The sequence below is a fragment of the Puntigrus tetrazona genome, chromosome 20, assembly GCF_018831695.1.
Source record: "Puntigrus tetrazona isolate hp1 chromosome 20, ASM1883169v1, whole genome shotgun sequence".
NCBI classification, from domain to species: Eukaryota; Metazoa; Chordata; class Actinopteri; order Cypriniformes; family Cyprinidae; genus Puntigrus; species Puntigrus tetrazona.
The window spans coordinates 16,243,840-16,266,860 of record NC_056718.1 but is presented as its reverse complement, the minus strand read 5'-3'; the positions used below and the strand labels follow the sequence as shown (position 1 = coordinate 16,266,860).

The 23,021-nt window shown below is 38.6% G+C and overlaps 1 protein-coding gene across 7 annotated transcripts in view; it reads right to left on the bottom strand.

The window, feature by feature from the left end:
- Positions 1-23,021, bottom strand: part of nhsl1b (NHS-like 1b) — a 78,574-nt gene that overhangs the window by 30,820 nt on the left and 24,733 nt on the right. For 2 of the 7 annotated variants that reach the window (XM_043219532.1, XM_043219533.1), the window contains exon 1: positions 14,722-15,814. The exons of 3 other annotated variants lie outside the window; for them this stretch is intronic. In XM_043219532.1, the coding sequence (XP_043075467.1) occupies positions 14,722-14,944 (223 nt within the window). In that variant the 5' untranslated portion in view covers positions 14,945-15,814. Of the gene's footprint in view, positions 1-13,291; positions 13,457-14,721; positions 15,816-23,021 lie in introns of those variants that run through there. 2 more of the 7 variants (XM_043219527.1, XM_043219530.1) reach the window with 2 other exon arrangements.

The following is a 23,021-nucleotide window of genomic DNA, read 5'->3' as shown; positions in this document are numbered from 1 at the left end:
AACTAACACACTAAAGCAACCACAGCTGTGCGGAAGTGGTACTTGATAAGGTTAGATGTTGCTATGCAGTTGCTAGGTTGTTGTGGGTAGTTTCTATGTCTTTTTATGTTTTTTAAAGATGTTGGTAAAAAAGAGCCCTACAGTCTTTAAAAATGAATTGGGTTCATCAGGTCATACTGATATAAAATAACAATACAGTATATATCAAAACCAATATATATTTTAACAATCTAGTACTATTAATGTAAGGTTACACAATCTTTTGGCTACGTCTTATCAGACTGTTTTATTTAATGAACCAATGCTGATAAGAAAAAGTATCATTCAAGGTCTAAACAGTGTGCCAAAGTTTAATACTTTGAGTTATTGTTATAACCCTACGTAACGTAGCACTAAAAAAAAAAAAGTCTAAAATCTTAAAAAAAAAAAAAAAAAAAGTCACAATGACTGACAGCTCTCGGGTTTTCCTCGAAAAACACAAAACTCCGACCCCACACGGAGTGACACTTTACAGTTGAGCAGCTCCACCCCCGATTCGTGATGAAGGAGGTGAACATATGATGAAGGAGGTGGGGGTGGGAGGAAGAGAGAAAGGGAATGGGACAGAAAGAGAGGGAGATGGAAAGAGGAAAGGAGTAAGAGAATCCACCTGTCTTTAAGGAATGGTAACATGAGCAGTGAAGTTTCTTTTGTCCCCATCCTGCCATCAGCAGGGGTTATGTGTGCATGCTTGAGGGGATTCACGATTAACAAAGTGCCTTTGTCATGCTGCGGGACTGAACTGTAAGAGTTAGTTAGGCAGGGTAAAGACGAAGCCTTTAGTATTCAAAATTCACAGCAAGGGGCTACGGCTACCCACAATCCCTTACTGAGATTAAGGATACAAGGAGCACGCAAACAATAGTAACGGACCAAAATAACTTCGGCCTACTTAAGCAGGGGTCTGATGGTCATCAGGGCAGTCAATCACTTCTGGGATGACTGCTGAGGTCAGGCTAAGCATGATAATGATGGCAATGCATGCTCTTCGATTGGAGCTTAAGTCAATGCTTAACTCTGGATTAAACCAGGTACTCGTTCCCCGTCGTTATCATCTTTTAGGATCTAGATGACTATATTGTTGAAACGGTGGCCTAGTTTCTCGCTTTAGGTTCCTGTGTAACAATTTACTGACAGTATTTTGCTCATCAGTCTCTCAGATTCTCCAGAGTATCAATTTTCTATGATTTTCTCATCGCCTCAGCCAACAATGCATTTTGGCTCTAGTTTCCAACTCCCTTGAGAAATGAATTTCGTTAAACGCATCTCATTATTCAGTGTCTGCTCCTGCCAGTTTCTGTCGGTCCCCTGAGAGGATATACAGAAGAACTGACCAAACACTGACCACAAAGCTTGAGCTCGTCTTAGCGGAGATCTGTGAAACACCTGCTCTGCGCCTAATACTGTAACACCGCTTCATCCATGACAAGTGCCACCGAACAATACAACGCATAGCGAAGGAAAGAAAGGACAAAAAAAATAATAACGAAAAGCGAAAAAGCGAGAGGGGGAAAGAGAGACTATGCGAGTTCACGCTCAAACTATATACTTCAGCAGGGCATGACAGTACTGTGCTGAACACAAAGCAGAGCTGATCTATGGAGCATCTTGAGCTGTCACAACACATTAGCTCAGACCAGCGTGAGAGGGCAGAGACCATCAGCTCTGTGTTGACACTAGAGCAGCCCGGATCAACTTTAAGCTAAACCCGACAGACACTGAGCACCTTGCCAAAGAGAAAAAACCATTAAGCCACGGCAGCCCATGTGGTAGTGATTTTATCCTCTGTAAAGGGGTATTGTTAGACACGATGTGAAATGAATCAAAATGTTATGTATTATATAATACATACTCAAAAGCAAAATGCAGAATGTATTATTAACACTTTATAATAACGGCACACTATGAATCATAAAGTAAGCATTGGTAAACTGTCAGTAAATCCAACGTTAACAGTCATTAGTAAGCAGTTTATATATTCAAATATTTATTAAGATGCAAAACATTTTAACTGTACAACTGTATACTTGAGTTTTTTTATTTCATTGTTTTCTATGAAACTGCAAAGGTTTATTTTAAATTTTTTTAATCATTTTAATCATTTACTTATGCTAACTAAACCTTATAAACCACACATATAGTTTGTATATACCTTAATCATTAAGAAATAAAACATTATAGATATGCTTATTAACAAAACATCTATAGCTGTATTTATAAACTGCTTACTAATGCTTATTAATGTTGGAACAATGCTTTATAAAAGATAATTATATAAATAGGGAATAGCTATGCAAACTATTCTATGTAAGTGAATAGTAGACTTGCACATTATAGATCTTATTGTGAAATTTCATCTGTGCATGCATTTTGTTTTTTTTTTACATTTTGCAAGCTCACGTTCAACTGTCTACACTTCTGAACAATGAACACACCTCAAAATTCAATCAACAATGCACAGAATCAAGCAGCGCCTTACAGTTCTGTATGCAAGAAAATACTTTTTTATACTTCCGTTACAACTTATACAAATGTTTTTTTTTTATTTTACGTTAACATTTATTTTTCTTTATAGCCACTGCCATCCTCGTTTATCTATATTAAGCATATATCAATCAACCCCATATCAAGCTTATACAACACCTCCTAAAACCTTTTCTTCCCTCTTTCTTATCAACTGCATTATAAAATATCTCCATTCTCTTCTTTTATATCATGCCATCTTCTCCCTCTTCAATCCCAACCTCATTCACACACATTCATTGTCCCCCTCTTCACCTCTCTGGTCCGTTTTCTCCCCTCCACTGGTTTCATCAGATAATAATTGACTCAGTAAGGTGATGGGGACGCTGTATCTGGGTCAGTTCTGTCCCCTCCATCAGAATCAGGAAAGATCAGTCAGCTGTTTCCCATTGTTCTGGGTTCCCATGGGCAGCTGGGTCACATCTCCTCTGTTTCTTATCATTCTACTGTATCTGAGCATCTGATATCACACATATAGACAATCAATACATGCTAACATGTGCTAAAAGGGCCTATCTAGGCAACTAAACACTGCACACGATTAAAGACACTGTTTGAAATGCCCTATGTTTATCATTAGGCTATAAATGCATCCTCATCCATCAGCCTCTCACCTTTTGCACTTGACTTTTCCTGCGCACTCCATACCGTAACCTTTAGAGTTAGCCCATTGATCGCGTATATCGGTAAATCATGAAGGGCCAATGGTCCATATGTGTGATGCTATGAAAGATCAATAAATGGCCTTCTGTGTGATACTGAGTGAATGAAGCTAACCTTATTAAGGACAGGAAGGGAAGAGGCCCCAAGGGGTCAGGCCAAAAAGGTTCAGTCACGTCTCTTAAGGTCAAAGGGCACAAATTCTTTGCAGAACAATCCGTGTGCTGATTGGTTTGAACGCCTTAGACAAAAGCAGTCACACCACAAGACAATGACAGCAGACACGGCGTGTTCTGGGACTTAGCTTAGCTGCTAAAACCAATGTAAACGGTAAATGGTGTGGAAAAGTTCGCAAAAAGTGCTTAAACACTTTCTACTCCAAGATAATTCACGTGAAAGTGAAAATTCTGTTATTTACTCACCTTCACGTTGCTACAAACATGTTTGACTCATTTTATTCAGCAGAATAGAAATTGTTGCTAACCCAGCAGTTTTGCTTATCATTGACTTCCATGAACTTCAGTTTTAAAAAAAACTAAACAATAAACACCAATCATACATTAGTCAAATCATATTCTTTTATGTTCCACCAATTGAATGTTTGGAACGACATAATGATGAGCAAGTGATGCCAGAATTCTCATTTTTGAGCGAAGTATCCTTTTAAATAACCATTACGACACATATCTAATGCTGTGCATAAGTTGTCATTAGACTTTTCCACTGAAATCAAATTTAACTAGCTACATTTTCTACATTTAAAATCATTTGAACACCATATACTCACTGGGAAAGCATAACAATGAGTTCCTCTTGCAACAAGACTGAGAGCGTGTAAGTGTGTCCCCTTTTGATCCTTTTCCCTCCGCTCTTAGCATTGGTTTAGGGGTCCACAGCGATTCTGGTCTTTGATGGACCTTGGAGGCCAGCAGTCTACGCTTGATACCGCACTCACTCCTGGTGCCGGGGTTTTGGGCCGGTTCCAGGGCAGAAGACTGGAGCTGTGAGGGTGGATTGTTGCCCATCTTGCAGGTGCAAAGGTTGGCATCCCGCACTTGGTAGCAGCAGTCAGCTACATTCACTACGGAGAGGTGCTGAGCATATGTCAGCATGCTCAAGGATCCTCAGGCCTGGAGCTGTCCTGGGGGCGGTCCTTGACTTGACCCCCTCCCTCTCACACAACCCCTTCATCGGCCAAACTCAGGTCTGTCCCCTGCCCTCCCATCCTCAATCCCGGGGGGGGAGGTAGGCGGTGGGATGGGCTTGTTCTTTGCAGCACACAAGGGACTCTCGGTGGATCTCCAGAAAACAAACCCCTCTCTTCCTCGCCACACTCTTTTCTTTTGGTCTGCTTGAATGAAGCTGAATTGATTTGCGCAAACAAAAGCCTCAATCCGCAGAGTTTCAGATTACACACAGTCTCACATCTCCAAAACAAGCAAAAAACAAATAAACAAAAAAACTTAATGAACATCAGGGAATTTTTTAATTTCCAGATGTTTAAAACTAAAAAATAAATAAATAAATAAAAAAAATTGCAACATTTTTAGTAAAATATGGTTAGTAAATATGGTTTTATAATAAGGTCCCATCACTTTTAATTAAATAAAATGTTTATTCATGTTTGCATACAGATTTATGAAATAATATGAACAGTTTCAATAATGTATTAGTTTTGCAATTAACATTAACCCTAATAAATAATAAGTATTTTCCATTGTTAATGTTATGAAGTAATAAAATATTAAAATAATATATAGCAGAACATACATTAACTATTAAATAATAAAACAATAATAAAATAATAAATATCAACTAAAACAGACAGGCAATAAATAAAGCAAGCAAGCAAGCTCTCTAATACTCTGCAGGAACTCACAGTTTAGAAAGTTTCAGGTGTTGAAGAACTGATGTTTCAAGCAATGCTGTCTGAGATAAAAAAAACTTCACATACTAGAAAACATTTCACAAGATGCCAACACAAAGTTTCTGGGTTCTGATATCAAGATTTTTGAGGATTCTCTCCACATCTCTGGACAGAAATGAGAACTAACTGTCATCCTCTTTGTCCCACCGGTGTCTTGTCAGTGTGTTTGGCTCCTCTTGCTCATCTTGAGGTAATCTCTTAACCCGGATTATCAGACAGACACACAGAGTCTCACAGATGCCCACGTTACAGGTAACTAAACCTAAATACAAGAGCACAAGCACCTCTGCCAACGCAGAAACAGGTTGATGTCTATTGTCTTTAGGGTAAATGTCAAACGCAGAGCTAGCATTCCACTGAATTGCTGAACCAGATTTAGTTAGTCTAAATTGCACATAAAACCACATCTTTCTTAAAGCAGAGGCAAAAAACCTCCTTGAAAAGAAATCCGAGTCATTTTTCTTAGTCAAATTACATTCCCAGTCAGAGACTCTGAAACTCTGGCCAAGGAAAATACTAATCATGCTGCTTCTCTACATATCAAAGTTCGCCGCTTAACAGTCCATAGTACTATTGAGTAGCTGTTTATATGAGTGTTTAATCACGTGTGCTAATCTAAATACAATCTGATTAAAGTGAATTGTGCTGGGTGATGCTAACCTGCAGAGGCGGCAAATTTTGTAGACCTGGCATTCATGACAGCTTTAGTGTGCAGAACAGGTTACAAAGAGAGAAACAGCGCCCTCTAGCTGTGGGTGGGTTAATAATCCACATTATAGTCCCATAAAGTGACTTTTTTTTATTCGGTGGTTGGGCAGGAATAACCTGGTGAACCATACTGCTTAACACCTAGCACAAAGTAAATGTAACCAACATACACACAAGTCACAATGCTTTGGAGATCTACAGAAATGACAAAAAAGGAAAAAATTGATACTACAGAAGTATTCGAATGTCATGTGTGAATGTCTGAAGTAACAGTCCTTTCACGTGTGAGCACTCGGCCTACTGTAAACTGACCAGTGAGGAATGTGGCAGATAGTAAGCGTGAGAACTCCTCGTGGAGGTCAAAGTGTAGGAGATGTCAACCTGAGAGTCACAGTCTCTCTCGTACATGCCAGCAGCGCAGGTGTCTGAAGTGTAGCAGGATTGTGGAGGTCACGGAGGGTCGTGACTAAAACAGTTCCAAGGTTAACAAGAAGGTTAACAAGGCTGCAAAAAATAAAAACACAATGCTGCTCAGTGTGTGTTTTATTTTTGCAATATTAAATGTTCTCACGAGTGGAGATCTAATCAATAAATATCATTAAAAATATATAACAACAATAAATAAATATAAACTATAAGATTACAAATATATGTTTTGAAAAAAATCTTTAAATAAGTTTACGTAAGAATAAAAAAGTGAACCAAATTAGCCTGATTAGCAAAGTACTAGTGTATTTGGTTACCCAATTAGAATTAAATACAAATAAACCAAAACTTGTCCAGAGATTTTTTAATTAAAATTAAACTGAAAACTGACAAATGAAAAAACAAAAACAGAAACTTGTTAAATTTTTCAATATGTAATACCCCTGTGCATGCGACCTTGTCTATAAAGTTTTGCTTCACATGTCTGCTATAAGCGCCTAACATGTCTTAGCACTGGTTTATTTATATATATGCTAACTCCCATGCATACCCACAGTGCCTCAGTTATATCTAAACAATATGCAACTTGCATACATGGCTGAAGTTCAGGCCCGTTAAACAAACAAGACACAAAGAACTCTCAACACGCACATATACAAGTCCATATAAACATTTCTCTCACAGACATACGAGTATGAGCACTACATCTGGAAAGAAAAAAAAAATCGGTCCCTTCATTACTGTGCAGTAAACTAGAAAAACAAGCATGGAGCAGCATCTTGGGTCAAATCAAGAGTTACACAATCAACAAACCTATGCCTTTCTCCAACAAGGCAGCAGATTTACTGCTTGATCTGCTTTACCATATAAGATTCACTGATCATTAGGTCTGCAGAAGTGGGACAACATCCATGTGGATGGGTTCACAAATCTATTTATTGTTGCATGCCAGAGAAAAAAAATCTGCATTTGGCAAAATGTAAATAAATAAATTATAATAATGCTGTACAGTTGTTTTAAATTTTAATAATGATATATATATATATATATATATATATACACACACACACACACACACACACACATATATATATATATATATATATATATATATTTATTTTTTTTTTTTTTTTTTTTTTTTTTTTTTTAATTGTTGTTGATTTATATGACAACAAAAGATTACACTGAGGATGCCGACCCACTATAATGCAAAAGGAAGTTTCCATAAAAGTGATCTAGTACTCTATTTACCTCTTACTTTAGAATGCAGAGTGAGAAAGCATAATAATCAGAACGCCAGAGAAAAAGACAAAGTAAGAAATCTGGACTAACACACTTCTGGTGTCCGCTGCACACGGGGCAAGCACCATGCCACGACACATGTCTGCAGCAACTGTGCCTTCAACAGCTGACTAGCACACACAAGCTTACAAAACACTGAATTAATACATTTACAAATTCAGCTCAAAAATATACAATTCATAGACTCATGTACTCCCATAAAAGATATACTCTATAGTACTTTTTATATATCAAGAAACAAACAGAAGGTTAAATGAAAGGATAAAAACGCAAACAGTTACAGAAAGAGGAAAGGAAAATGACAAACAAAGGAAGCAGAAATAGAGTTAAGGGATTTTTCCAACCACAAAGACCCTCCCTTTTAATATCAAGCAAACATTTTCCCTTATGCTGTTACATGAGGACACATAGAACACAATACAGCATGCATACGTATAGACACACAAATGTCCCACCTTCCAGGCATGACATGTCTCTGGCTCTATGTCCATTAGAGATTCCAGGAGATGTCAATCCCACTCCCGTGAGCGAGCCCATATCCAAATACACACACAGGCCTGCTCACGGGGAACATATGCAAACTCACTGACACTCCCCTCTCTGTCACTCTCTCTCTCTCTTTCCCTCCAGCTCGCTTGTTCTCTCACAAAAGACACTCCCCCTTCCTCGTCATCTCAGTATCATCCCTTTCCTTCTTTTTTCTCCGCATTTCCCACTTTCAAAGACATGTAAGGACACACACGGAAACTAATCCGTGCGCACACTGTAGTTTTAAAAACAAACTAACTCTACCTTTGCCCCATGTCTGAACAACTGCCCAAATGCTAAAAGTAGCCTTTTTTTCTGGCTGGGCATTGACAGATTTCACAAATCCAGTTAAATTTTTTCTATTCCGTCCCATGAGGTCAGGAGAGAAATCTTCATCAAATGCAGTAGCGCCCGAATGTTTTCACGACTTGCAGTTTTCCATGCTCATTAATCATTTTTGTCCCGTTAAAAGCAAATACAAACAGTTCTCAGCACAGTTTAGTTTCAATAGGTGTGTGTGTGTGTGTGTGTGTGTGCATCTGTGAATGTTTTCGGACAGTCAGCAGTTCCAGGACACTGGCGGGCTCAGGCTTACCCCCTTTGTGAACTGTGCTCTGATAGACCACAATCACTTAATCCCTCAAAACACTGTGGCTATGTTATCAAACCCAGCAACAGCTTAACAGCTGTCCCGGCTAGCCATTTCAGCATCAACCCCCTTCACAGACAGTCCCGTTTGTTTGTGACTGTGTGCCAAATACATGCGGTTTTACTGAGATCCTTGACTGCTCTAAGCTGCCAGCTGTGTGCACCGCAGTCAGCTTAAACGAACATTTATGGACGGCTGTAGCTTAGTTTCGGGTCATTTGCAGAAGCTAACACTATAACGTGTAGGTTTGATCACTATCATCATCATTAGAGCAGAGCACAGAGGGGCCAAAGGGAAATGGCATCAGGTGGACTTAAAGCAAATTAGTGGGCACTGAAATGGTGAGGCCACAATAAGCCCAAAACCTATAAGAGTTCATTGATTTCCAATAGAAGAGTCAAATGACCTGAACAAAGAACAGACAAAAAATGCTGACATGGTTTGGGACAGAGACAACTGACCTGTAAAAAAAGGACTCTCGTTCGGGATGTTCAATTGCATTTAGGAAAACATTTATATCACAAATTAAACTGGAGTTTCTAGCCAATGTCGAACTATCAGTACAAAGACTAGTGATAATTCTGCTACGAGCTAAATCTTCTTGGTAGGTGACAACAGCAGGGTACTTTAGCAAGAGGAAAAATCAATGCTCACTAAAAGCCAAAACACTGTAAACAGCTCGAAAGTGTCCTATATGCATGAATGAAAAGTATTTCTGTGTTTCTGTGGAACTGTACGAGCCCAGGTCACATGTAATGATCTGCGTGTCCTATTTTGGTACAAGTTACTCTCAATTACATGCTCCATTAATAGTTTGTTTTGGTTTGTGCCAGCAGCTATAGGATATTGTGAAAGACTGGGTCAGCATTATGCAGTTGGTAACCTCAGCCCAAATAAAACATCCAAATCAATAATAATAACAGCTTAAACAATGAAACACACACTACTGAATAATGTCAATGTGAAATATACTGAATCACAATTTGTTGATATAGAAAATGGGAAACAAGCTAGCCTACGATAATGCTAAACTAGCTAAATGTTTTAATACTGACATCTAGTGGCACAAAATGTGCTAAAAACTTTTTCAAACAATGATTCATTATAAAATGAGACTTACCTGTGCGTCAAAACCCGCAGCCCATCGCAAACAGCACATACGAAACAGAGAGAGAATAAAGTTAGTTTTTGGTACGATGCTGTTATCAAAGTCTGGGTGACATTCACAGTGTTTAAGCGTCAAGCAACAAATATCTATCACTTTCGTTTATATAGCGCTTTTACCAGTACAGATTGTGTCAAAGCACTGAACAGTATAAAATAGAAGAATACAATGATATGAATAATGGCGAGATTGAACAATTTGTTATTAAATGCAGAGACATCAAATACTCTGGAAGGAGCAAAAAAAGTAAACTAAGTAACAAATAAAAACTTAATGTGAGATTTTAGAAGTATGAGCAATGATAAACAACACGAACATCTTAAACATCTTAAAAGTGAAGAGTATGTCGGTCGAAACATTTTTTCGTGTCGTTTCTTGGACGTTTGTCGACTCTTGATCAGCGCTAAGGCAAATAATAATGAGTTGTGAATGAGTTTGCACGTATAGCAAAATAAAGTCAATAAACATGTCATTCTATTGAACTGTATTCGACCAACTGCACGTTTACAACAAATCACTCTTGTGAGCCGGTTCTTTTAATGACTCGTTCAAAAGCTAGCAGAATCCAAAAGAGCAGAAATGAATACCTTTTAGCCTACCGAAACCCCGTAAAACCTAATTCTGTCAGGTTGTGTGGTAACGTTACTGTCCCTCCGTCATGTGCGCGCATCGCCGCTGTCAATCATGACGTGAGAAGTGAGCGCACTGATAAAATCATGTCAGGAATTATTGCTCAATTAACAATTTACTTTTAGAAAGCAGTATGTGATGAAAGGCTATCCAAAAAACGAAATTTGGAAAACCGTGTAATGGAGAATATTCAGAAGCTAAATAAATCAAGATTAAACAGAAAGTTTGTTTTTTTTTTAACTCGGGAGTACAGAGTCACTACTGATTTATGACGCTGGTTTCTGTATTAATAACAGTAATCTAAGCAAACAGCTAAGCAAATTTAAAAGCACAGACACAAGTACTTCGCTCTAGTTTGTTTCTACTGCACTGAACCGAACCCACATGACCTCAACTATTTTAACCGAATCAACTCATTAATTAATACACAAGCATCAAAAGCACAGATTGCGTTCCAAGCCCGTCTTTGCGACAGACGTTTCTCTCCGGAAGGCATTTGTGCTTGTCCCATGAAGAATCACAGCCGCACAATCAGTCACTTCACTCCCATAGCAACTGGCAAAAACATCCTGTCGCCGGGCAACCCGCGCTCTGAAATTACGGGTCTACTACAAGGGCCTGACAGCCCAAAATTATAGGATGCATTTAAATAAAGAGCACAGGAGCAGCAGTTAGGGCAGTTTAATTAGGCTTGCATGTACCAGCGTAGGTGCCAAAAGAATAAATATATGTTTTAAATTTAGAAGCTTATATGCTTGTTAATGTCAGGATTTTAACATAGACTTGAAATTTAGGTGCTTTAGGAAAAATTTCCTGTATTGTTTCCTGTTTTGGAAAAGGAATGTTTTTCCTTGCTAGGCCTCAGGGAAAAAACTGGGCATGCATGTATGTCTGAAATACAGAAAGCTTGAGTTACGATGTATGAAAACAGAAAAAGCCAGAAAACTAAAATAATAAAGTTATAGGTTATAAAAAGTATCTTTTTGGATATACTGGTCTTTGCTTCTTTCTGTTTTGCTGTTTATTGCAGTATGACAAAAAAAAATTCATATTTAAATGAAAACATGTAGACTTTCAAGAATATATTTGACATAGAACACTACTCCTAAAAACGATGTACTTGTGACATCGTAAAAAGATTGGCATCTACGCTAATATTAGTCCTGTCTCTTTCTCAATCTGTTTTCACAGTTTGTATCCAGACTAGATGGTGGATCAGCACACAGATTATGTTCATCAGAGACCAGAAAACCTAGATGCGCCCGTCGACAGATCACCAGATCCTGATGCACACACATATACACACACACACTAAGTCATTTACACTATCTGACACAGTTGCGTTTAAAATTAAACTGGAAGTTAAGTGCTGGGCGTCCAGTCAGAGGAGAACTGACCCAAACTGAGTCTGGTTTCTGCCAAGGTTTTTTTTCTCCATTCTGTATGCATGGGGTTTTGTTTCCTTGCCGCTGTCGCCTCTGGCTTGCTTGGTTGGGGACACTTCACTTCTAGTGATTTAACGTCGAATTGACTACGAAGACTGTCTCTGCATTTAATAAGAAATTGGTCACTCTCGTCATTATACATCCCTTGTACTCTTCTACATTATACTGTACAGTGCTTTGATGCAACCTGTGTTGTTAAAAGCGCTATATAAATAAAAATGATTGATTGATTGATTGATTGATAGAATTGTGCGCATAATAAATAAAAATACATTGGAAAATATTATTTACGTTTTAAATGCCAATATATTATTTGGGTGTAACTTTTTCATTTAACAATTTAGACTTGTTTCAGAAAATTATAAAATAGCATTTCCATAATAATAAAAAATAATAAAATAAAATAAAAAAATTCTTACAAATGTATTATATTATTAATTTTTTTTTGTAAACACTTGGTAATTTTAAGGGTTAAGACAGCATTAAGAAATACTGTTTCTGTAACTTAATTAGAATGCAAGCAAAATGTTACTTAAAAAAGGAGTGTCATTTAATAGATAAAATCTGATTTATGACTTTACACGAAACAATTCAGAACTCTGCACCAATGCACTACAATTAAATTAACATGTGCCTGGTATCTGCACAGGTCACATGCTATGTAAACCCACCTTGCCACTGATAAAGCATCACTGTGCTGGAAATGCACTCACGCTGGAACAGAAATGAATAGGCAAATCTGTTCTACAAAACATCTGATTGTCAAAAGCCATGCCAAATGGAGCGTGGGAGTCAACAGAGTCAGCAGTGACAGCTGAGGAAAGACTAATCTTACTCCACCGACTACAGCTCTGGGATCACCCCTACAGTAACTTTACTCTACCCCGATAGAATATCCCATTAAAACCAGCATAGAGTTACAGCCCCACTCCAAAACGCACAGCCCCGCTCCACGCACACGCTCAAACAGGTCAACCGATAAACAGCAAGTCTGCCGAGATACCAGGGTGGAGTTTCTGCTTTCATGCAGGAGTGGCAGATTTGTCATTTGATTTACAAAGCAAACTATGTGCCACTGGACATTTAGACCGACACAAAGGGATATGCATGAGACCGACTGATGTGATCTGCTTTTCGTAATCGCTTTCAGCCTCGCCCCTAGAAAATTTCAAACCTGAAAGATTTCACAGATACACGCTTGTTTTTATGCACGTTTCTTATATTTTAATGAAGTACGTGAGAACGACGCTAAAAACACCCGAATCCGATAAGTTATTCTGTTTACTTACCTAACTCAGCTCTACCTCAATTATACAGGTGCTACTTTTGTTTAAAAGGGTCAAACTAAAAGGTGATTCGGTCCATTCATTGAAAGAGCATTAAGACGTTCAGCTGTGTCTGACGAACTGACTACAGCAGGCACAATGATGGCATCTTTGCCCTTGTGCTCGCACACACACACACACACACAGTTGGCATGGGCTCTCACAGCCGTATCGCCACCAGTCGGTGACATCACCCATTTACGCAGACTCATCTTTAGTTGCTTTTCTAGCGCTCTCTTCCCTTTCCTTATATCAAAGCCCTCTGATCAACCCTCTCTTCTTCATCCCTACAGACCTCACTTAACCTGTCGATAAGGAAGAAGTGTTAACGGCTCGACCAAAGACAGACCCGCAATAAAAAAGCACAATGACCTAAGTTCTCCCTCTTTGTAAACAACTTACTTTCTCACTTCCTGCAAGAACAATGAATCCTAAGACAATGGTGGAATCTATTAACTGTTAAACCAGACATGTCATGAAGCAATTTGATCACTAGTTTACTGTGCACAACTGCATACAGTAAAATGATAACATCTGAATGAACCTTCTAAGTTTTACAGGAAGTTAAAATAGGAGTATAATGTGCAAGTGTATATAAAAATGATAGATTTCCTTTTTAATCATTTCACATTTTAAATTAAATAAAAATGAATAAACGTTTCTCAATATCTTACATCCTACATTGCAACGTCCTCTTGCAAATTTTAAAGTGAAACGGACATGCACTAACACGTTTGTTGCAGAATTTCCCTAAATATTTTATAATCACACATACAGGTTTTATAATGTCACTTTAAGGTTTTTAAATTCGAATAAAAACTTTATTGAACAAAAAACTTTAATGGGTTAAACATTTGTCACACTATGAGATTTAAATAAAGCCTAAAAGTCATTTTTTAAATATAGCTACACTTTCCATAAACATTTCTGATAATGTTTTTTTATTATTTCTTTTATTCTCCCAGCCTGAATTACACTGACCCAGGTGACACTGAATACAACTGAATTGAATTATTAAAAAAAGTATGTATTTTCTTTTCGAACTTGTTTAAATTATTAAAACATTTGTCCCACTGCACAACAGTTTTCTACTTTGATAACAATAGTATCTTGAGCAATAAAATCAGCGTATTAGAATATATCATAAAATCATGTGACAGACTCGAGCAATGGTTGCAGAAAATTCAGCTTTTCATTACAGTTATAAATTAAACACAAATTTGTATTTCTGATCAAATAAATTTAGCATTGGGGAGTTTAAAAAGCTTCTTTCACTGCTACTTTGAACAGCAGTGTACCTTATTACACTAATTTTCCATTACATTAAAGAGGCAACTTCAGGATCTCAGATCTTTGACCACAAATTACAAAAATGACACACTGTGTACCCTCACCTATATAGTGCTGAGGCTCATACACCCAGTGATCATCATCTTCATCCCCTCCATGTGGAGTGTGGGAGTGTCTATGGAGGCTGGTCTGGCTGCGGAACAGTTTACGGGTCTGCTGTGACAGCGAGGACACGCTCAGCCAGCTGAGAGCGCGGGAGATCGGGGCTGCTTTTTCTGCCTTGTCCCTGTCCCCCCTAAAAGACCCAGAACGCTTGTTCCTCATCATGCCCTCTTTAAAAGCAGGGGATACGATCGCGGTCACTTAAAAGTACAAGTTAAGCAACTGTTCCTCACAAGCCTGGTATCAAATGTTGAACTACATCGCATGATTTACGCTTAAAGATCATGAAGCAATTGGCTTTTAAATCCATGAGTCTTTAGCAGAATGAAAATAAAGTCTGTTCTCCAGTTCTTGAAATATCCACAGGTGTCCTTGCAAACCTGGACCGACAATTTTCTGACTTTCTGGTCTATTTGGGAAAAAAAAAACATCCACTGTAAGTCCTGGAAATCCCAACACGAGTACTGCAACCCACAAGCAGTAATTAACTCAAGCAGCAGGCTGAAAAATCACCGGTCTTCCCGACCGAAGCTTGAAGTCCACCAGGAGACGCTTTGACAAAAAGACGGTTTTTGTTGAACACAGATTCAACTGAAGAAAATCAGACTCAAGAAGGTTCAACACCCAGTTTTAGTTCCTTTAAAAACTCCTATTATAAAGACCAGTGATAATCGTACGACATCCATGTGACACTGGTCTAAACACACCTGGAAAGACATCACCAGCATAAGTTTCATACGCGATGATGGATGAGATCGAATGTCCTTTTCCTTTTCATTAGCCGGTAACCGGATCAGGTGCCTCTGTCGCCGTGTACCGTGTTATCTCTCCGCCGCTGAGTAAAGCCACCACCGGATACTCTTCCTGACTCTGACTACGCAAGAGTGTTTGTCACTCACCTGGGACTTCAACACACACAGGCAGAAGTCAGTCTTGCCGAGTGCCAGACCAGGCAGGCGTTCCCCCTGATCACTTGGTGACAGTTGTCCAGAGAGAGAACCACATACACTGACTGTGGGATTGGAAGTTTAGTATTACAAACAACTAGAGTGCTGGTGAAATATGACCTTAAACCAGCCCCCAACCACTCCCTTACTCCTCTCTGATCTCTCCCTCTGATCTTTGCCCCTCCCCTCCAGTTGCACAGCAACCACAGACGGGCGACTGGACTCTTCCTCCTCTGGGTTTACCTCTCTCCTTCTCTTACTATTCTCTAAGACAAAGGCTTTCAAACTGGGGTAGAAAGAAAAAAACTGTTCATTCAAATGATCCTTATATTGGTACATTATCGCTATGAGTGTATTTTATATTTCTGTTTTAGTTATCTTTATCTTTAACACCGCCGTTCCCTCACAAGATGACGATCGTCATCATATTTAGGAGTCTCTACCATTAAAGGGTTAGTTCACCCCAAAATGACACTTCTATCATGATTAATTACTCACTCTCATCTTAATTCCTGTTCTGAAGATGAACAAAGGTCTTATGGGTTTGGAACGACATAAGAATTTTCATTTTGGGGTGAACTAACCCTTTGACGGATCTAATTTAATAATAAAAAACCCAACACATTCGATCCTGCAAAACAAGTCTGATCCTGACTTTCCTTCCAGGATAAAAACTTTCTGACCAGCACCTCCATTTGCTTTAACCCATGCACAATATTGAGGACCAGTCTGCTAGACCTGCCCAGACCAGAATATCCAGCTAACCACACAAAAACTATGCCAGCGATGTGTGAAGGAGCAAAACCCTGGAACGAGAGCAAAAGAGGTGTTTTGTGTAGGCAAACACACAAACATGATCACACAGCCCTCAGGCAAAGGAAATGAGGGGTTGAGAGATCTGCACGTACTTAATTCCATGGAATTAGTATGGCACGCGCCTAAAAAAATGTTAATACCATAGTATTTTTTATTAAACGTTTTGTGTATTTTTTCAAAATGCCAAAAATCGATGTTTAAATCAGCTTTGCGTGTAAATTCCCAAATAGGCTTCCTTCTATTTATGACAGAATGACCACTGTCCATCCAACTTCAAAACACGACTACATAGTAAGATCAATCAGGTTGTTTGGCTTTCACATTGGGAAGAGCAAACAAATTCAGGCAGTAAATACACAGTGTGTGTAATTAATGATTAGACTTTCACCCCGCAGCAGCCTGCGACACAGTGCTTCAATTGTCCTAGAAAACCTCCATACTTCCACACAGCCAGATGTAATAACAAATAGATCCTCTCTCATAAAAAACATCCAACCTTTATCCTCAGCGCTGCAATCAGCAGCCCTCCACGCCCTCAGCGCTGTTAATAATTCACAGGGGCCAAGCGCCCAACTGCTGAGATAAAACATACAATCAGTCTGGAATAAAGATGTATAGTCTGACCAACAGCTCCTGCACTTAAGAAACATTTCCTCAACATCAACTCACCAAGAATGCATTTTTGGGCATCTTTTGCTAGCACATAGTATGTTTCTGGCCTTGCTGTCCGTTACAACAGCCGATCGGCAGCAGCCAGCAGGCTTCTTGAGTTAGAATGGGCCTGATGCTACAAATGTTTCTGCCTGTTGACACGGCAGGTCAGAGAGGAAACCTGAGCGGTGTTCTGAAAGGAGACGTGTCATGAATCTGTGCACATGATCACTAACCCAAAAATAGGGGGAGGAGGCGTAGCTTTCATGCTCTGAGCATACTCTTTAAAAACAGGTAAAGCCTTCGCATTCCCAATTTGGTTTTGCACTCAAGATAAGTCAACACTAGTCTTATATAAATATCATCAAAAAAAAAAAACGTCAAATATAAATAAATGAAAATGGAATTAAAAAGTAAAAAAAATGAATTCAGTCAAATTGATCTAAACGTGTCTTTCACATTTACATTCGTTCTGTTAGCAAACAAAGTTTTTCCGCCACGTTTTGCTTGGAGATCTTTGTTTACCAAACGAAGTGGCTTCCAAATTGGCCGAGCACTGAGGAACCGTTTTAATTAAGCTTTAAAAATGTAAGCGCTTACCAAAACGCCAAGGGAAGGATTTTATTGTGCTCTGTCCCCACGTTTTTACAAGTTGGGTTTATTTGTCCTTGCGAGTTTGAAGTGTGCGTCTGTGACACTGTATAAAATATGTGCGTGTGTGTGTATTTGTGGCTTCGTTTGATTATGTGGGAAAATATTGCAAAATTGTGTTTGTTTGAATTCGGTATGATCTGACCACTGAACTGTGTTTATACTGGAAAACGGATACAATGAAGAAAAGAAGCGCGGGATAGAAGGAGAGGAGAACAGGAAAAAGCTGTTAAAGATAAGTAGAGCTATCAGTGCTCTCATCACTTCTATTCACAGAGACATCATGAGTTGACCCATAACTAATAGAACCCTCCGGGTGACCTCTGAACTTTGGCTCTCATGAACCTGAGAGGCTGGCCATCACCTCCAGAACAAGGTCCTGCAAATACTTTTTGACCCATGTTGACCTCCTCAACACATTCCTCTCTCTCTGGTATGCTGCACAGGAATGAACTGATCTATCCTCTTAAGCATGAACTGCTCTGTCTCTGCACGCTGTGTAACACAAGCCTGTTGGCCAATGCTCTTTACTGCTCAATTACATAAAGTCCACCTTGGTCCATAAACAAATGCAATCCAACCGCAATCTAATGTCATGCACACCCATTTAAACCTGAGACACAACTTTTTTATTGTGAAAAATTGGTAAAATGGGTTTATAGAATGCCCATAATAGAGGTTGGCATGAAGGTATTCTACAGGATGTGTGTCCACGAGTGTATGTTTTTCCAAGCATGTCTCTGTGCGTATGTGTCGTGAAACCAAAAGCCATAAAACACCCAAAAAAGTTAGCTTTATTGTTTCTAAATCACTCTGTCCTGCAATTCTGGGCAGTGTGGAAAGCAGTGGTATATTTAGACAAATGTCATTGTCATTAAAGGCATAGTTCACCTAAAAATGAAAATGTTGTGATCATTTAGTATTTTATGCCGTTTCAAAACTGCATGACTTACTTTCTTGCAAGGACAAAAATGCATTTTTTTAAAGGACTGGAACAAATAACAGACTGTTTGAGTAAACTAAGCCAGACAGTCCTCAGCCCTGAAAACTCTATCAGCTACACTCTTAAAAATAAAGGCGCTTAAAAGATTTTTTCACAGCAATTCCATATAAGGACCTTTTCTGGTTCCACAAAGAAACATTCAGTCAAAGGTTCTTTAAAGAACTGTCTGTTTTAATCTGAAGAACCTTCGTTTGCCACAAAGAACCCTTTGTGAAACTAAAAGGTTCATTATAGACAAAAGGTTCTTCCATGGCATCATGAAGCAAATTTATTTTTATGAGTTTAGTTGATAATTAGGAGGAAACATCATGACTCTATGCCTCCTGAGAGGGTGTCACGCTCCTCAAGAGGAAGTTTCCTGGTAACAGAGCTCAGTGTTTGCTGAGGACAAACCCTGCTTCTCCACCGCTTTTTGTTAGTACTTCTACCTGGATATAGCAAAAAGCAAGAAGCAGACTATTATTGTTTTTAATGCCACTTTATTGAGATCATGTATACATCTCGATGTATACCATTTTGAAATTTCAACCTGCAAAGCTAAAATTCTACAACTGCTTGATGATTTTATGTCAAATATTTCAATAACGGAATGAAAATTAACGTAATGTTGCAGTTGTTAACATTTGTTAAATGTATTCATTAACAAAAACTAACAATGAAACAATGAAGCTCAAATTTACCAATAGCCCTACATTATAAAAAGGTTTATCTGTTAATATGATTTAATTTATAATGAATACAAATGTATTGCTTATCGTTAGTTAATGCATTGCCGATTGGACCCTTATTGTAAATGATTAATTCCCTAATAATTTAAATATATAGTCATGACACTCCTGAGCATGTATGGACACCGACCACTAGGGGGCAGTGAAATCTTTAAAATGATTCATCTGGCATGTAGAAACAGGACCAAAACGACACAGCTCTTTCCTTTAAACTACAAACTAAATTAAGCATAAAAAGACTCTGCCAGCTGCCACATGAGACGATATTTATTTCCAAATGTCATGACAAGTACTGTTTTTCACATGCATTAGCAAAGCCATCTAACTTTCTACTGTCACATAACAGCAGAAAAAATTACTTGACCAGTTATTTAAAAGTCAAACTAAAAATGCTAGAATCCCTGTAAAACCTATTACAAACAGCCTAAACATGTCATAGCAAGGAGTAAGGCAGGTGTTGACCCCTTACCCCTGAACAGCGACCCCTGCATGCTCAATGTGGGGTGGAGGATGTTGACGTTTCAGTGAATAGAAACAAAAGCCATCTAAAACCAGTCAGATGGCCTGATAGAGTCAGCTCTAAAACACGAGAGCCTTTATCAGAGAGCTTAAACTCCCTAATGACTAATGCGAGCAGACAAACACAATACAGACCTTGTGCACACACACTCACGTTGGCTCACAATGAAACAACGTAGAGGACTTGCTAGCTAAAGCACAGGAAGGGAGTGAAAATAACTGACACAAAACTAAAATGGACTGCTAGAAGAACGCATCAGCTAGTCTCATATTTTTGTCTTCTGTCTGTTACATCACATCGACGTCAAAGGTTCATGTCCGGTCGGACTTTTTGAGCAAATTTAGGCATTTAGCGCTATATACTAAAAATTCAGAAGCAATTATTTCAGTGTCACGTGATACTTAAAAAAATCTATTTCAGTCTTCAAGAAGCATTACTTATGATCAATGCTGAAAATGGAAGTGTTTCACAATTCAATGACGAATAGCAATTCTAAGAATGTTTTGACTTTTAATTGCCTTGTAATGCATCCTATTGTTTTTACCCTTAACTTTTGGTAGTCAAATGTAAAGTTACATGACATAATTCTATATAAAATGTATTTATTAATTTAAAATTAGAAAATAAAAAAATGACAACGTATGTGTGTGGCATGTCCTGATTTCGACGGCCGTGTAGATGTTTATGTGCATGTCTGACAGAGCGATGTGACGTGGGGGTGATGTCTAGATTCCATCTGTTATATGGGCCATCCTGTCAGCAGCCCTTTCCCCTTCCTGTGTGTGTCACGACAGAGTCGCTTTGCTAACGTTCACCACTGCTAAAGGGAGGGAGAGATTGAAAGGAAGGAAAGGAAAAAGAGAAGTGTCGTACATCCAGAAGTGCTGCTCCGCTCCTTGTTCCTCCTTTTATCTTGCCATCCTGGAAAAAAAAGAGGAAGCTGTAGGCTACCGTGAGAATAGTCGTATGTGATCCTCCACATATTCTCTGCATGCTACGCCTATAAAGGTCAAAGAAACCGTACACACCGTTCAAGATATCAGCTTCAAAGGTCTTGACAAAGTCAGGCCTGTCTGCTTTTTCTCGTTTGGTTCCCAGCAACTGCTTATACACCACTAATGTATTGCAACATCAATCATACACTGTATAGCTAGAGATATTGCTCATTAGCAGAAGTCATCTGCACCACCCTGATCCACGATATTAGTCACACTGACAGCTGGCTTGTGTGTGTGTGTGTGTGTGTGTGTGTGTGTAGGTGTGCTTTAAATGGAAGTGTGTGGTAACTATTGTTGCCATGTTTGCATGCTTCATGCGAGGCTTTAAAAGCATGCGGACGAACAAGTTTTAAAATGACAGCCACGGATTGTGACAGTGTAAGTTTTGCTGAAATTACGCTAGATTTTACGTGTAGCTCATGTTAAATTCATACTGACTGCGAAATATTTGTACACATTTACTTTGGTACACATAAATGAGTCTTCATCGGAGCAACTAGTATCTTTTTTATCGGCTGGTTCAACTCATTAAAATAACAAATACACGTTTGACAGTGTTGAAGGGCAAAAATTATAATTACTTTTTTTTAAATGATGCAGTATAACGTATCACACACTACATAACTGATTCGTCTACTTGAAATAATACATTTTTATTAATATTAGCTTTGATAATGTTAGAAAACCAGACAATAACAAATCAATGGTTTGCCTCTATCCTAACCTTGCTTTGATGCTAACACTCACACACACCCACACACACACACGCACACACACACACACACACACACACACACACACACACACACACACACACACACACACACACACACACACACACACACACAGACAGGTCTCACCCAAATGTTTTTATATGGGAATGCAGAAAGACATGCAAATAAGCGTGTTCATAACTATAATGTATGACGTATTAATACAGGAGTTTGTGTTTAGGTGTGTGTGTGTAGCTGGAAGCGCCCAGGGCATTTTCTACCCTGAAGAGTGCAGGATCATCACAGTGAGCTCACAGGACTGGAATGAGACCAGGACAGCAGATCTGCTCTACAAACAACTACAGTAATGAAAACTCAACTAAACTGTTTAAATATAAGCACAAGACCAGGTCTGACTCTCGGATCACATGGTAATTTTCCAAAGAATTAATATAAATGTTATGAAAATAATATATTTATAAATAAAAAATAGCGGAAAGTAAAAAATGTCACTGCTTTTTGAAAGTAAAATAAATTATTAACATAAAATAAACAAAATGACTTTTATCATAGTAGGGCTCACTATTATAATACTTAATTTGTAGAGAAAAAATATTTCTTTGTGTTTTTCTTTTTTAAATAATCAAGTTTTCCAGTTCCTGGATAAAGAATACTGTGTTGTGTAAGCAGGCAAAATCTTTTTCATGAGTGAGGACCTTTCCAACTTCTTTTACTTGCCCACAAAATCTCTCATTTGTCTTAATGTTTGTGCATTGGCTAAACAGAGAGTAAAGCTAGGCTTATCTAATGCTGTTGGATTAGCATACTAAGAGACCTGGAGCCCCCAGGGAACCTCTCAGAAAATAGTCACAATCAGGAGCAGAATTAAACTGCCGTGGACTCCACATGTCCCATTGATCTGTTGACAGCCAACCTGGCAACCCGCCACAAACCTCAACGGTTCTCCAGAGAAGAAAATCACCGGCGTAGAGACTGAAAACACGATGATTTCTTGTGGGAAGTGCCAGATTCACTCTGTTAACTGCTGCTAAACGGTCCTTTGGTGGCATCAGATCTTTTATACATATTCAAGATGTTCGTTTCAGTCAGTTAGCAGCACGCGAACAAAATATCCTCAAGTATATTTTTACTTGACATGACATAAAAAAGAATTTGCTTGTGTAAGCTAACACAGTCAGGTTTATTCAGCCATAT